General features: G+C 37.3%; 2 protein-coding genes across 7 annotated transcripts in view; both read right to left on the bottom strand.

The window, feature by feature from the left end:
* The window catches only part of LOC135163999 (protein tweety), a 151,727-nt gene that overhangs the window by 60,974 nt on the left and 72,980 nt on the right, over positions 1-17,773 (bottom strand). The gene's annotated exons all lie outside the window — the stretch shown is intronic.
* Mrps21 (mitochondrial ribosomal protein S21) lies at positions 14,966-16,586 on the bottom strand. Of its 3 annotated transcripts, none has more exons than XM_064119457.1 (2): positions 16,431-16,586; positions 14,966-15,340 (listed from the first exon to the last, which is right to left on the bottom strand). In XM_064119457.1, the coding sequence occupies exon 2, from the start codon at positions 15,337-15,339 to the stop codon at positions 15,076-15,078; it is 264 nt and encodes an 87-aa protein (XP_063975527.1). In that variant the 5' UTR covers position 15,340; positions 16,431-16,586; the 3' UTR covers positions 14,966-15,075. The 3 variants fall into 3 exon arrangements, with proteins under 3 accessions (XP_063975527.1, XP_063975547.1, XP_063975536.1); XM_064119477.1 differs by lacking the exon at positions 16,431-16,586 and adding an exon at positions 16,279-16,396; XM_064119466.1 differs by lacking the exon at positions 16,431-16,586 and adding an exon at positions 16,185-16,297.

Raw genomic sequence — 17,773 nt, 5'->3', positions numbered from 1 at the left:
AGAGCTACAACAGCAGAAGCAATCGATGAATTGTTAGCCATTTTAAGAAGTGAAGGTTACACATCAACCACTACTATGTACTATGTCGATAGGAGGAAAAAAGTTTTTGATTGGCTGAGTTTTTTTGTCAATAGATTTAATAAATTTAAATATAAGTTTTGTCACATAATAAAACTGTTTTCTGTATAATGTTGAAGGTAATAAATACATGTCTGCTTATCAGATATACCGTTCATATATTTATTGGTGATTCTGAACCCAATACAGGCAACGGTTGGAGCCTGGCCACAGCTCTGGTCGTAAATCTGGGCCAATTTCGGGCCGAATGGTCAGCCCAGAATGCGGCCAAAGTTCGGCAATAGGTCTGGGCCAATTTCGGGCCGAATGGTAAGCCCAGAGTGCGGCCAAAGTTCGGCAACAGGCCTGGGCCAATTTCGGGCCGAATGGTAAGCCCAGAGTGCGGCCAAAGTACGGCGACCGAAGTCTGGCCAAAGTTCGGTCCCAGGCCTGGCCCCGTGTTATCATCCCAGGGTCTAGCCAAGTTCGGCGCGAGTTTGGCTGGAGCCCGGGTGCCGAGCTACGGCAGCTCGGCGGCCGTGCTTGTACCAAGGTTGGCCCATTCGTTTTTTCCTACCTGGGCTTGGGGGTTGCCAGCATTCCCGAAAATTGCAGCGTCATCACCCATTGAATAACGCAAATCGAGTAATCCACCGCAAATAGAGTGCAGTGAAAACATTCCCCCCGAGTTTTTATTATTTTTTCGGACCAAAGTGAAGTGATTTTTACGCGCCATTTCGAATGGCACGTGACACCACGACTATTTGATGTTGAAATATTTGTTGTAGAGCCCTATTGAACACACATTTGTGCACTTATGTTTATTCATGTTACATTCTGCAATTACACTCTGGTAAATCTCCATGGTATACAGGGTCAATTATTCGGCTCAACGCTCTCCGCAAAATTCACCCATTTCTCCTCCCTTTCGTTTGTCCAGTCAGTTCACCAAAAAATCATACAGCCGGTTATTTTATTCATAGACGTCAATTTTTCATCTGTGTACATGACTTTCAATGAATGGTGTATGAAGCTTGATTGATCAAAAAAGTGGCACGCTAGAGTAATTTGAATTTTGTGCCCAGGAGCTAAAAAAAATGTGGATACACGGTCTGTCGATTGGAAGAAAAAAAAATAGACAAGAGAATGATTTCAATGGAAACTGCTGTTGATAAAAAAATTATTCCCTCTTTCACTCTGCGGCATGGGAATGGGGGAGGGGGATGAGACGAACTCGGGGACAAAAGTAAATTTGATAAAGCGGAAAAAATAAGATTAGTGGTCAGTCTCGTGGAAAATTTGCACGCTCGGTTTCACTCTCGTCGTCATATGACGGCTGATTAGTATGAACGCGTTGGTTGTACAACGCCCTCATCTCTCGCACGGTGGAATTAACCATTTGGAAAATGAATGTCTCGTACAGTGAATTCACTCCCTTTGCAGTTGTGTTACCGGTTTATAATATATGTTTTGTTTTTTTGTTTCGGTTTTCATTGTCGGATTTTAGGGGGTCTCTTTGTATACCCGGTCTGGGATTTTGGGTTCATGGGTTTCTCATTACGTCAACTGCTATTTTTTTGTATTTTTTTACCCGTTGTTTGTTGTACGCTAAACGGCTAAAAACCTGCGGTGGGGTTTGAGGGGTTAAGGTGGATAAAAAATACTCTGCGAAATAATCTGGGAGCATTGACATCATATAAATGATATCAGGATAGTTGATGCAGACAATGGAATTCGTTTTGAAATTATATTGCGTCGAGAATTATTTTTTTTTTTGTAAGGAAAATTGTTTGACCATTTGGAAACCATATTCTTAGTAGTAAATCGATTTTTCGGGAGAAATTTTGCAATTATTGCAATTTTAGTTGAAAATAGGGATTTAATTTATTGCAGAAAAATTACAAGTTTCCCAGAAATTTAAATTGCGCCATTAGATTTGGAGGGTAAAATCAGTCGGAAAGATTTGGTCATCGGCGCAGGAGCGACTTTAATGCTAATTCTGATGTTTATCTACAAATATTGAAACGAGGTCCACTGTAAGAAGTACATCTCATTCACTGAATTTCGTTCCATCTGTATTTCAATCTTACAAAATAGACAATTCCACGAGCGCTGACCTAAATCCGAGGGCTTCATTCTGGCTACAAATAGTAAGAAGCCCTACAAATAATATTAATCATTCAAACTTATCAAACGGCAATGCCAGTTGAGTTCAGTGTAACAAAAATTAAGAAATTGAGGCAAATTATTAATGAGGTCCATTCCAACACGCGCCACTAACCACCACATTACATTTAATTCACAGCTTAAAACAATGAATAACATCATTAGTTATGTTTTCCCCCTTTTTTTCCACAAACATGGAGAACATTTATCGAGCGCACTAGGAGAATGAGAGTAATTGTGCTGTAAAAGGGATGACTGGGGGCTACGGGGGTGAAAAAAAAGGGGAGAACAAACGGCCCAGGTTTCTCCACTGAAAATCACCAAACACGAGGGCAACCTGTGAGTTTATAAAGTCATATAAAATAACGAATATAGTCGTTTTACCAACCGCTATATCAGTACACATGCCCGTTGGTGGAACAGCGCACGATTGCTGTGACAAAATGGTATGAATTAAAAAATCATTACACAGTCTCTTTTAATGGACGTTCGTTCTGCAGCTTTGTGAATTTTTTTTGCATAAACAGTGGAGAATGCAGGTATAAAAGTTTATAGACAGAGGAGAAAATTTAGTGCATATAAAGCGGAGACTTATCACTTTAGCATTCAATTTTTTTCATTACACAGAGAAAAAAAATTTTTTTTAAAATTCCTCTCGATTTGAAAATTTTCAATTTTTATACGAAGAGAAAATATCTGTGAAAATTCTAGTGCGATAAAAATTTACTGGAGCTATTAAATTGATATACTCAAAAAAATAAAAAAGTGGGAAATGATAGGGAGAGAGGAAATATGAACAATATGGATTGTGTCCAGAATTTTTACTGGTAATAATAATCCATTATGGAGCTCAGTTAATCATTTTTGAGAGAATAAATTCCATCACGATGGTCTACTTCATTGAAAAAAATTCTTTGAATAATTATAGCTTTTAAGGAGATATTTGCTAAATTGAACTTGAGTTCAATTACCTTATTGCAATATTTTTCATTTGTCAGTTTAATAATTCAATAATTAATTGAATAGTATCTTCAGACAACAGATACATTTTGCCTGATAAAAGATAAAAATTGAGTTCGTCATATCATAATTACTAGTTTCCCACATTATGGAACAATCCAGCGACTGTTTCTCACTACCATCACTTACCATTACGCACCATTTTACATCGAGAATATTCGTAGATCTAGTAAGTTATTCTATAACTATACCTGTTCATGATATTTTTATTCCGCCAAAGATGGAAATGAAAATGAGCAATGAACCGTTAGTGGGTACCACAATTTTTCTTAATTACCTGATTATCATCATAATCATTATTGGTTTCGTCAATAGTCTTCCTCAATTATCAGTTTATATCATACTTCGTAGCTCTCTCACTAATGACGCTGTATCCACCTTTTGTCATCTATTTATACACATTTATTTCTGCGATTGCGAACATGAAAAAGGGAACCAATCCTCATTGCCTTGATTAATTTCCCTAATTGCGTTGACATCATCAACAAGTGTCAATAACTCACTCAAATTCATCTCCAGATGTTCATCACTTAAATATCTTCTCTGCCTTTTCAGGGAACTTCGCCATTCCACTCTCTTTCATTATTCCTCTACCTCCTCCATCATTATTTATTCATAATTTCAGTTCTATTATTATATAATTCACCAATAGGAGATAGATGATTCATTTCAGCGAATAAAGGCTTACGATTTTTTTACCCACACTCTTCATGCCTGCATTGTAATGGAGAATAATCGTTAAATCGCTCGGACTCAATTTCTAGTGATAACAATCAGTAATCGGTCGGACGCGTAAAACGCCTCGGTAATGTGGCCTCCACACACAGTCCACGCCTCAATGTTTTTTCACCCCAGCCAGATATCACTATTGGTATATTTCCAATTTTCGTGTTAATAATTTTTATCGAATCGCTGCACTGTGGGAATAATCAAGTTAACTGTATAAACGAGAATCCTTTCTAAATGAGGTTTCCACAATGATCATTTCACCCTCAACATTATCAATAAAATTATCCCGTTATGCGTGCAATGTTTTCCCTCTAGAATTCAAAAAGAACCACTGGAAATGAAGTGAAATATAAATGGGAAAATGGGGGTTGAAATAATTAGTGAAATAAATTGAAGATATTCTGTTTAGTAATTGTGTTAGTGGCGAAATATTTTAGGTGGATATTATATATTTTTCCTCTGAGTTTCGAAATCACATTAAGAATTAATTAAAAAATATATAAATGCACCATTTGCCCCGTCTCTCGAGCTACTGCAATACAATGTTCTCCCTCTTCTGCGATCTCGTGTGCCCCCAAAATGAATATCCAATTAGATTATCCATTCTCCATCCCCCATTCTCGCATAACAGCGCCAAGAAATAGACAAGAAATTACATTGGAAACTCGGAGATAAAACGAACATGTAATCTCCGCGAAAGATTTGAGCTGTCGCATGAGATTTCCGTTTACGTTGGGCCTCGACACAAACCCCTTCCGCCCTTTCCCTACCGGCTTAACCGCCCCCAGCGCACTTTTTCCCCACTTCCCCAGGTGACTCCCTGTCTCGCTTGATTCCACTCTTGCTCCATTCCCCCCAAGGAAATTATAAATTGGACAGCTCTCTCTGCCGTTGCACCCACTGGCAACATGCCCTAACGAGCCAAGGAGCATCAGGGATGGGTCGGAATCGTCTCCGAACGGGCCACGTCTCTAACTTTGTAAATTCCTCACGCTTGGAAAATTCACGACAGGTTTATCTGCAACTCAAATAATTGGCTTATTTGTCGTTCCCCTCAAGAATTTAACTATTTATTAATCCGACATAATTGTATTAACCTAATTGCTGCAAGTTGACAGAAAGACAGACGGGGACACGAGTAATAATCAATAGTCGTTTGTATTTACCAATCTGTCTCCAATTAATTCAGTGGACACTTCGCAGCGACAATTTTTCAAGAAGTGCACTGAAAAAATGGATCGTTAAAAATTATTGGATGGTTGTTCAATTTATTTGTGGAAAATGGGGGACTACTTGGGAGAAAGACGCTTGCAGTTAATTTTTTACCGAGGACTCTTTTGTCATTTTTCCATGCAGCGAAACAATGTACGTGACACGAAGGGAAAAATTCGATTAATATGAGCTGTTGAAAGCGTAAAGATTACGATCAAAATTATTCGCATTATATATGTATTGAATTGGTTTAATACTGTGTTCGATTTGAACACTGTGGAATTGTAAGATCCAGAGTTCTGACCTACACAGAGTAGTATTTTCAATTCTGCCACATGCCGAAGTGTTCTTTCTGTAGCTGATTTGTGATAAGGGGATGAATCACACTCACGATTTATCTCAAATATTGAATTTATTATAAACAAATATAATAGACTGGAGACATTCGATGAGGTGACGATTTGGGCAGTTGGGATGATACTGAGGAGTAGGACAAATTATGGAGACAACTTGGGAAGAAAAGTGGGAGGGATGGAAAAAATGGAAGAGGAAAAATTTCTAGAAATGCCATTTGATTGCGAGGTGCAAGTAGAGAGAGAGAGAGAGAGAGAGCTTAGTGTCCTGTGGAGACGATTCCCCAAAAAAGATGTGTCTGGAAGAATCAAGGGAAGTCACATGTAATAAATGTAGGAATAAGGGACAATATTGGCACCGAGTAAACATAGGCCCATGGGAGAACGGAATTATAAAATAATTTAGTAATTTAGAAAGTAATGAGGAGTATGTCGATAAAAACCTTTAAAAGGAGTTGAAGAAGGATGATAGAAAGAATTTTGGATTTTATTGTTTATTTAAAATAGTGAAATCGGTCATCATAAAGTATTGAAAAGAGCAGAAACAATACGATTACATTGCAGACCTATATAAGTTTATATTTATTATACTGTGAGGTCATTATTTCTTGGAGAGGCCGTCAGTGTGATCTTACGACGAGGACTCTAATGAATTTTTATTAAATAGTATGAACGGGCCCCTGTTTATGAAAAGAAAGAAACCATGATGGCGATGCTGTGGTTTTTGAGATTTCGAAAACGTTTGTCAGTTCTGCGACTGCTCTCGACGTGTGGACACATCTTATTAAAATATAATTCAATTGATCATATTTAAACGTCTATTCATTTATTAACCTGGCTTCCAATTGAAATCTAATATAAAGTTTTACTGAATCTGGTTGGGGAGAAAAACTATTTGAATGAATATCAAGGAAAATTCTTACACATAAGTTGAATAATTTCATTTCCAATAGAAAATTATGACTTCGCCTGATTTGACACGCAACAATGTATTATCAATATCTGGGGAAAAACGGCATGACGTCCGCGATGAACGATCTGATCCTAAGTTTCGGCTCTTTTCGCTCCAGGACAATCTCGGATCTCGTTCGCAGGACGGCCAGTTAATTTATTGTTCGGTATTTTTTCCAACATTTTGTCCGGAAAATCGTGCTAATAAAAATCCTGACGCTTGGTGGAAACCGTCCACTGCCCGTTCCGCAAATTAAAAGAAAACAAAAAAATGGTGAGAAAAAATAGACACTTGGGATTAATGTTTTTGTACGCACTCGAGGGTAATATTATTATAATAATATTATTACACCCAATGGGAATATTCGCTCTAAAAACTTTCTTCCACACCATTGTTCCCAGTTTGATACTTTCTTTGTTGTTAATTGTTTTCCCAACAATATTATTCCACATTTAAAATTCACGAAAATCATTAAACAAGTGGGTTGAATATAAAGCGAAACGCGCTAGCGTGTTCTGGGAATAATGCACCATTGAGCCGTCTCACAAACACGAAATACTCGGTATTTTCGGTAATATATGCGGATAGTTTAGCCAGTACGTGCTTGGACCAGTTGCCGTGTACATATACGCAGACTAGAGTATATTTTGTTTTTCAACCCTCTCACTCTTCCAAGCCTATATTCGCAACCAATTTTATCGAAGATATATACAATTTGGCCCGCGGCATCCGTCCTCGATTTCTCTCTCTCCCACACTCTCTCGATTTCTCTCGTTGGGGATGAAAAATAGGGAGATAATAAAAGAAAAGATATGTCTAAAAGATATATGATATAAAAGAGTAATAAGAATGTGGTGTATATAGAGGAGAAAATATTCACGCTATGGCTTCACCGGGGAATTCCCGAAGCTGACTGCTCCAAAAAATTTTTTTTCTCATCCCCACGTTCTTTTTCACACTCTCCCATCTTCATCTTGTATTCGAATCGTCTATTCATGTATTTCGTGTCAAAATAAGTATAACGGAGATGGAGTGAACAAAGCGCATTTGTGTCACGTATTTTCAATTATTGGAGTTGAGGTAGATCTGAATAAATTCGCAGGGTTGATTATCATTATTTGATAATAATTATTCAAATTTAATGAATTCATGAGTGGATTAGGTGGAAGTGGGTTGAGAGCAGTATGATGAATAGCAGAGGAAAATATTATTTTTGAGATCGGGGCTGTGGTGGAAAATGGAAGGAAACTAAAATTCAGTTTGAAGATGGAAAAAAATAGAATTTCGTTAGTAGTTCTCAAGGTCATGTTAAACATGTTCAGGAATTCATCTATAATTTTTTGAATAATGTCACTGATTTTTCTGAATTAATCTGTAATTTTTGCTCCAGTTTTTTTATGTCCCTTGATTTTTTTTAATAAAAAAAGAGCTTTTGGCAATGGTTTCAGCGATAATTAGATGGAACGAATTGTTTCCTGAGAAACAATTGGAGACTGAAAATACAATGAATGTTGCAATTTATAAATATTTAAAGTCAATAGTCTTTTGAACTTTCATCAATTGGTTTTCATCTTCGCTGATCAGAATTATTGCTGGGGGTGAACGCTTCGTGGGTTCAAAGACCGTAACATTTTCAAATATTATCAGTTCTGTTGATTCGTATATCTATCTGTCTGATACCGACCAAGATATGCTGATACAAAGTCAACAATGTGTATTTTTATTTCAAGATTTTCAACTCTCTTGTTTATTATTTCTCTGTAATTAATTCCACTGTTTGCATCAAACACGAATAAAAGTCTCTCAACAAATACATATAGAGGGAAAAACGGAGGTGAAATTTCCCGACGCGTATGGGAACGTGGGACCTAAAAAAATTATAGAAATAATTTTTTCCATTAATTTTTTAGGTTCAATAAACTTTTTCCAACTTTTTTTCCTGATCCCCTTCCCTCTATCCGAATCCTCCGTTAAAATATCGCTATTCAATACCATATTATCGATACAATTTCTAATAATCTGTCCCCTGTCAATCATCGAGAAGAAAATAAGAATGCACTAAATGCTAAATTTCTATTTTTCCGATATTTGCCACCATTTCTCCCGTCTCATCTCGTATTCCCCATCGATTTTCAGACAGCGTCAAAATAAATATGTTACATCAGGCTGGCGTAAACTAGTACAGTTGGCGTCGTGGTAAAGGAGAAAAAAACATCCCCACGAAACTGAAGTGACTGAGATGAAGTAGAGATGTGGTGGCATGGCGATAGAGATATCTGTGGATGGCTTCCATGCAGCGAGCTTCCGGTAAACGAGTGCGATATGTTGCTGAGCTCAGGGGCTTATACTCGCGCGTTACACTCCGTGAGTCTCGATGCGGAAAATCTGCTTTTTTCCAAAGATGAAAAACGTAAGCTACGCTCGATACTATCCAACGGTCTATTAAATAAATATCCTCATAAGCGCCACGTATCTCAGCCGTATTTCTTTTCTCTCTGCATCGATAGCGATGCATTCGTAAATTTCAGGGAAGACGATATGAGGCCCCTGCAGGGAGAAAAACGAATGAAGAACTAAGTGATAATTTTTTTAAAAAGTCAACGTGAGATTAACGATTTAATAATTCAATGAAAAATTTAAAAAGCTCTGCTCCTATAAGGGAAAGATGGTTTCGCCGTAAAATCATTTTCGCCTGTTGAGATATTACCGAGTTATTCAACGAAAATAAACTGACAGTGGATTTCCTTGAACTGGGCCAACATAGGTAAACGTAACTGAATTCGCGTGAGACGATTGTATTAACCAGACGTTTCTCAATTACCCCAACGTGCGGATGGAAAATCGCGTGTCACTTGGGCATTAATAATTTTCCAATCGTTCGTGAAAGATTTCCGTTTGCCAACTCAATGCGCAAGAAGGCAAATGATCTAGGAATAATTTCGAAATACCAATACAATATGAAAATGAAATTTTCTCCCGCTTCAGGGGGTAATTCGTATTTAACCGTTGCAGAGGAAATAATGAGTGGGAAGACAGTGAAAAATGTCTCGCGAAGAAATTTAATTAAATTCAAAATGCCCAGAAGTTAGTTTGAAAGCATAAACCAGATGATATCGTTATGTGTACATGAAGAATCCAGCTCAAGTGGAATATCGTGCAGACAGGAGTTGTACCGGAAGCCGGAAACAGATGGTAAGTACGAGGGGCAGATGAAGAAAGGAAGAGAGGTGGAGGGATGGTGGCGGCGCCACTGGATTTTCTATTGTGAAAACTGGTATAATGGGGCACCCACACGGAAATGTAACGATCACACGGCAGAACAGCGAGAATAATGGGGCACACGCTATCAGTGGAATATCATTGACGAGCGAAGAAATTCACCTGCAGATTTCCGTTTCACGTTTTGAGGCAAAACATTAATTTCTATTCATTCTACCCATTAGAATGCTAACCACCCCTTGACCTGGACATAATTAGACTGACGATATTATCAGTCGATTTGTTCTTGTTTAAAATCTTGATGAAGAAAATATCATACTAAATTATGAAGGGACAATATATTCGTTGGTGGCCACCAATTTGTCACGTCCAAAGAAAAATTTCGATGCCCTTTTTCTTTCTGAAAAAATTCATTTTAAAACATATATATAATTCAGGTCAATTCCATCAATTTTTCACATTCATAAAACACACGAAAAAAATATATTTTAAACTAAGTATTAATTTATTGAACATGAGAAGGGGGCAATTTCAATCTTAGCCAAAGGGGTCGAGCTCGGGTCCATCCAGGGTAGCGACCCTTGGACTTTCTGTTAATTTAAAATAACCATTTGGTACGCAGACATAAGCCCTCCATTTGTGGACACCTGTAATTTATTTTCAGGGATAACGTTACTCATCTTTCACGAATTTATTCTCTTTCTTTCTCTCTGATAACAGATCCTTGAATTTTAAAAATATTCTTTAATTAAAAATCCTTAAATATTTTGAATTCGTTTCCATTGGAATGATTTTCTACATTTACTTGTACCTAAAAAGGTAAGTACACTTGAGAAAGTATAGTTACTTCCCAATAACATCACTTTATTACGAAAGCTACAATAACATCGCCGTAGTGTCTTTCCCATAACCATGTACCTCTCAGAATGCTTCTACTGAGCCCATTCTTCTGCTCATCCCCCTCATAAACATGTTAAACGACAACATTTTTCAAATTCAACAGTAGTGGGAATTACTTCATTTTTCCCTCGTCTTTTATAGATCGTTCAGTTAAAAATTTTCTTTTTTAGTAAAATTCAGTTATTTAATATCCAACAATCAGTCCGGTGCTGATCAATAATTATTATTGATCCCACACAGCACGGCACAGGTACCTTGGTGCACCTCTGCAGGAATGAGTGAATCAGTCTATTGATTTGATAATAATAATCCCCATAAGCGAACGCCATGGATTATCGATAATTATTTTTTCACGCAATTTAACAGCAAAATGTGATGATGAACCATACCATTAATTCAAACTAATCTTCTTCCCCCGGAGAATTGATTTATTGCCTTGATACACAACGTCGAAAGGGGGATCTGACAGGGCAGAAAATTCGCGTTATAGTGGTGAAGAGAACTACCTCGTATCGAGATTGATCTATCTAGAAATGGTGAATGCATGCACAGCCATATATGTAAACGTCTCTGGTGGTGCTTTATAAAAAACTAGTCGGGAGAATTTCCAATGCCAGAGCCAGGGACGATGAAAAAAGTCACAAGGCTCTGAAGAAAGCAGCATAAAATTAGATTAAAAAGACCGACCCATGATTACTGATACCCCCTTTGATAATGATACCCAAGTAAATTTAAAGTAAAAATTCACTTGGTCCTGACTGGTATGTAAAGCTCGGTGGAATGTATTTTAAAGTCCACGCGGGGGAGTTGATCGGTGACTGGGAAAGTAATTTCGGTAGTCGAGCCGGCTCAGGCAACTGCAATATACAGTGGATGGTGGTGAGGGGGTGATAGAGGGAAGGTTGGACGGGTATCACGAACACGAACAAGAGTCAAGGCCCAAGCGCTTTTGTAACCGAAGGGTAAGTAATATTCATGAGCCACCGGACACAGGGGTAATCGTTGAACAAGCCTCTTGCCTCCTGCCTTTGGGGTTTTGAGCTACAGCATCTCCACTGTTTTATAGATAAAAAAAGTTATCATGATGTTATATCCTTTAGGGAGTACCACGAAATACGAATAAATTAAAACAGGGGATGAAGTTATTTTGATGAAACAATTATGAATAATAATGCAGGGCAATTGTCTAAACGTTGGTAGCAACACATACGCTACGAGCTTTTATAGACTTCTGACAATTCAACGTCACCATGTCAGAGTTTGAATCTCTAGTTGAATAGTGGAAGCTATCGGGGAAGCCTCAAATGGTTAGGGGTATGAGCCATCCACGAGTCAACTTCAGTCGGTACCAGAGCTCATTTTGAGTTGGCCCATGAAAACCCAGTTCTGCGGTGATGGTAACCCCGGGTACGAAGTAAGTCCCGTGGTTTTGACTTAACTCCTTCAGAATCTGGACCTCGAAACTATCTTACAAGTACTTCCAAGACAGTTTGTACGGAAGTGTGTTCTCACTTGTTGGTGAAAATGGGTGGGGGATGATGTCTCTCCTTTGGCAGCTCTTCACTCATTCGTCACCGGTCCTTATCCCCCCATCCACTTGTTTCTTTACTTTTCGTTTATTTTGGTGGGGTGGAGTTTCGAGGAGTTGAAATCGTGAAGCATTTCTGTCATTAACAGGGTGCATGATGACTCAAGCACTTGGAATATTCAAGTTTCAATTTCGTTGGAATTAATTTCAGGAAACTAGTAGATTAAGAATGTTCATTCTGAACCGCGAACGTTTGTGAAGATTATCATTTTTTTTCTTACGTATAAACAAATTTAGGTGCATTTAAAACAGTTTTAAATTTCGACTCAATAGGTCAAGAGGTTGGTAAGATGAAGTGCTTTTCGAAAAGCCTTGAGGAAAATGATGGTCTAACCATGAGATGTAAGATGTAACATATAGGATTCCAACTCACGTGCTTATCAACTTCGCCTTCGGCTCGGCTGATAATTCTGCACGTGGCCAGGGATCCTCTAGCTAATTTCCTACGTTAGAAAAATACTATTTCACAATATCTATGTGATAATATCGACCAGATAAACTTACAACATCTCTATTATGCAGCAAAAGATTTGTTTTCTAATTACGTAATTATTTTATGTTTTCACAAGTCGTTTGTTGAATCATGGAGCGTACAAAAACGTTAGACAATTCAGAATATTCAATTCGTTTTGCGAATTGAATTATGTATAAACTAGGCTAAGATGTTTATCTGGGTCGACCGCTCTCACAAGCGATTTTTTTTCGATTTAAAAACAGAATTGCAGATGTACGAAGTAGTTTCATTCCAACAACTCAAGTTGATTACGCCAAAATGAGATGAACAAGATCGACCGAGTGTGGACACCATTGCAGGACTTCATGGAATTTAATGCTCTGAATCCTTTCATTATTAGCCTGACTACCCCAGGTTTTTTCTGACCATTGAATTTTCTCTCACTGCTTTGTCTCTTATCATTATTTTTAATGAATGAATTGTCGAGATAAAATAGCGCTCATAAATGACCGTGTATGCGAGCGAATAATGGTTTCCATTATCAAAATGCATATGAAATAATCATCTCATATTATATGTTCCGAACATCATAGAATTTTCGCCTTTTATCGATTCTTTATTTCCATTTTTTAGCAACAGATGGTTATTTACTGGGAAATGGATATCGATTTTGTCAGAGAAAAATTATACAAAATGAACAAGTGAATTGTTCAAGCCGAGTGGTTCGAAAGGAGGGCTTTCATATGAAAATGCTTTTCGGTAGAAAGTATAATAAATATTGTAATGTAAACAAATCGAAAAATCGATTTTTTATAACAAAAGATAGGTAAACATGCCCTCATTAACAATTGTATTAAATGAAAAAACCGATATTCCAAAAACAAAGAAAAGCAGTGAAAAAAACCTCCGAAATTCACGTACAACGATTCATATAGGATATGTTATAAAAACTTCATAATTCTGCAATAGAATCCCCCAAAAACTGATGAAATGTTCATTAAAAGTTTAATTGAAATTAAATTAAATTTTATAGTTGAATGCATACGTCTTTCACAAAATCAACCTCGTAGGAATTCGAATTACTCACTTCCCTGCAGTAACTGAATAACAAAACCTATTCGAGAGCGTTACATGTCTAACTTTTCCCACGTAAAAAAAATAAAAAGAAATCGCAGCCATATTTGATTGAATATTTCTAATAATTGGAAAAAAATGGACTCCTCTTAATGAAAACGAAAACTGCTGCAATTTACATTTTCATAAATTATCTCCTGAACTTGTCAGTAATGCTCCCTAGCGTCGCGTGAGTGTAAGAAGAACCCTCATAACTCTCCCCGAAAAGTTTTTTCACTCTCCCTACCATATCCAAGTGTTGAATCGCAATTCAGGCACAAGTGAGAAAAGACAAAACGTACAGCCCTGACTTCTTGGCAGCGGTCACGCCAACTTTGCAAAAATTGAATAGATACGGTGAGCGAGGGAAAGCGACTCATACAGTTGCCAAGTTTTTCTAGAGCACAGGAGCATGGAAAGCCAGTGATAAATTATCTCCAAACTTCAATTTTATTTTCGTAATAAGTGAAAATGGAGCAGACGATTATCCCCCCGGAGTTTTCATAATGAAAATATCAGAGAGGAAGTTCTATCCATGGAAAACAGTTTAATAAATTCAATCTCTTAAATTTCCTAAAATCAACATTCATTGCAATAGACACGATTACTGAGCTAACAAATTATCCAAATAACGACAACAGATCAGGATATTATCGATTATTCATCATAAAAACCTTTTGCACAAAACGAGGAGATGCACCGGAATTGGGGACAAGTATTATCGCTTGATCAGTTCTTTCAAATAAATTTGTACAATAAAGTTATCTGTATGTGAATGAGAATATACAACAATTCCATACTGTCCCATCTTGAAAGTGGAAAGAGGTCATCAAGAATATTTAAAATCTGCGAAGCTGAACATCTCACGAAATACAACATACCTTGGAAATCGATTCACACAGGAAATTTAATATCAAAATAGGAAATAATTAGACTTAACAGTGCAATATCGGAATATACGTCTCAATAACTCCTGGTACGCCCCATGAAATTGGATGACTCGCCTGATTAGAATGATCCATGTAACCCGATTTCGAAATAATTACCTTAAATTATGTAGAATCGATGGATAATCTGCATTGCCATCGGTCTGTTGCCCATACGAAATAGTGGGGCGCCACTCGTCAGTCCCTAAATTGCTTCGAACCCTGTAGAATTTCAATTTCCCCTAATTTCCAATTAAATGAATCCATATAAACTCATTACCAATAGTGATTGAATTTATTTTTCTAGCATCTTTTCCAATTGACTTACACCCTAGCTTAGTCAATAACTTTTAACACCGAAGACTGTTCCATTATTTAGGTTTGTATTACTGACATCCTGGGAACGCATCGACGCGATTTTTCCTGAGTAAAAACTGAACCTTCCTGCTCATATCTTCGTTGTAGAGGGCTTTGCACTTCTCAAAGTTAACTCTTCTTCGCACTTGAGTCGGCTTTTCGTAGAACCTGCATCTACGCCATTGTTCAAGAAGTCCCTCACTCCCCAAAATTCGATTCAACAGACGAAATGCACTGTCAACGTTTCCGTCTCGCACGAGAACTGTTCGTGAGATAAATGGCGTGTGTCTCATCCTAGAATTTCGACTGAATTAATCTCTAAATCAGAGGACGAAGTTAATTCATTATCGGAGGGTAAACATAAACAGATTCACCGAACATCGATATAAATTAAAATCTTCAAACTGCATGCTTTCTTCAGTATCTGAATGATATTTAACATATTAAATTATTTGTTCCCGAGAACTGACAATTCAAGAGTGTAATCAATTAGCGAACGAGGAACCACTGGGTTTGCAGACTCAATATTTACTGAGCGAACGGGGACTCGAGTAATAAAAACTTTCTTGTCATAAACTTTATGTAGCAAACTACATCGAGTACAATCAAAACTACCAACAATGTTTCTGTCATGGATTCCCAGACTAACAGATGAATAACGACCAAAAGATGGACAATTTGAACTTTTTTTGGTGTTCCATAAAAAATATAATAGAAATTCTGATTTTTAATGGTAACACTAATAAGTAATAGAACAACGATTGTTTTTAAAATTAATAAAAATCTTAAATCGAAAACAAAACAAATTTTCTTAAGGTACAATATTGACTTCTAGTGGAAATGTAAGGAGTTACATAAAAGTCACTTTATTTTGTTATTGCTAATTATTATCAAAAAGGATGTTCTTCATTTGTAAACATGCAGAAGTAAAAAATAAAATTATTCCAATGCTTGGTAAATATAACAGTCTGTCTGCCAGTTAGTTGGTTATTTCTTCATGTCCACTTATCATAATTGTTATTTAATAATAAACTTATTGGTGACTAGCAACGTTGTTGATGGCTCCTCACTTATTTCTTATTAAATAAATTCATTAACTGATATTTCAAGTTTTTTTTCACTGAATTCGTGCTCATACCAATTTTTTTGAGGAACGAATGTATGTCTTCATTAATGCTAACACTAATTAAATTGTTATAATCGCTTTAGTAGTACTAAAAAAGTATCTCTACCGCTCAAAAAACTAATGTGTGTGAGGTTAACTTTAACCAAAAGTCCCTCAGTGACTAAAGTCATCTGTCAGTCCCTCTAAAGACTCACAAATCCGTATAATTGATCTAGAAACGATATGAAAACAACCACTCATTTATAAACTGTTATTTACCTTATCAAACTCCGCGAAAATCTCCTTGTGAACAATAACAAATGGTTTTTCTGAGGTTATGAATGACCCCAATGTACTTGACCATCGGAGGGTTCCAACCGGTAAAACTACCTCAGGTACATAATTGTACATCGTTAGTACATCATTGTACGGGTATTAATTTTGTTTGTAGCCCCGCGGATAACTAATTATCATCATTTTAATTGTGCCCATGATGCTGCCCGGAGAATAATTAAAAAATCAACTTCTTTAATTGACGGGCAGCTAGTTTTCTATGAAATCGTTTGTAGATCACTAAACTCTGTCCGCCTGTGGCAGACAGAGGTCACCACTTATAAATACCAGGAAGGTATGCGGGTTCCACCTGCGACAAACCGAGGTCACCACTGTGATGTTCTGACATCTCGAGCGGTCAGGGGGCGCGTGTGTTGCATAAATCAGCGCGAGATTCAAATTGCGTAATTAAATTTGATTTATTGGAAAAGATTATTCCACCACACAATGGACAAAGGAAACAGAAAACATTTCTCGAGAATGAAGAAAATAATTCAATCTAAATGTCAAGTTTGAAATTCACGTCAAATAAACACATCTACAAGCGATTTCCCACTAAATTAGCTACAGCTCAATTGAAAAAGTTGATTTTTTATTTTTTTCCGGCCACCATCATGGTCACAATTACAATGATGACAATTAGTTATCTGCGGAGCTACAAACAAAATTAATACCTGTACAATGATGTATTAACGAAGTACAATTTACCTATCCTAGTTAGTCTTCCATTGCAACCCCCTGTCGGCTAAGTACATCGGGGTCTATTGTTTATGAATATTCTCCACTCCGACCATTCACCCCCATCTACTGGCTTCCTATCGCAACTCTTCTCATGCCCTGGTATATTCGCAATGTCTATTACCAACTCAAGATAGGAGCATCCTCCCCACGTTGATAACTTCATCCCCCAATAAACCAGAAACCTTCCCACCTTATCAGTGGAAACCCCCGAAATAGGGCAGACACACCGTCTGAGACTTTCGAATAAGACCTCCTATCCCTCTGGCAATAAACGCTAAATTAATATAATTACCCTCACGATAAGCATGCGTTCTCCATTCATTTACTTCATTCCCGTATTTTGGCAGTCCCCCAACGTTCCAAAATAAAACCCCAACGAAGCCCATAAAATCCACGCCCAACCCATTCCATTAAAAATTCTCTCCTGAAACAAAGGTTGAATAATTCACCCCGAAAAAAAAAGAACCCACCACCACCACCACGACAGAGAAATATCAAAACAAACCTGGCAGGGTTGTCGAACGCCGCAGTGGCTTGGCGTTGTTGTG

This window comes from Diachasmimorpha longicaudata, chromosome 1 (genome assembly GCF_034640455.1).
Source record: "Diachasmimorpha longicaudata isolate KC_UGA_2023 chromosome 1, iyDiaLong2, whole genome shotgun sequence".
NCBI classification, from domain to species: Eukaryota; Metazoa; Arthropoda; class Insecta; order Hymenoptera; family Braconidae; genus Diachasmimorpha; species Diachasmimorpha longicaudata.
This window is presented reverse-complemented; position numbering and strand designations above follow the sequence as displayed.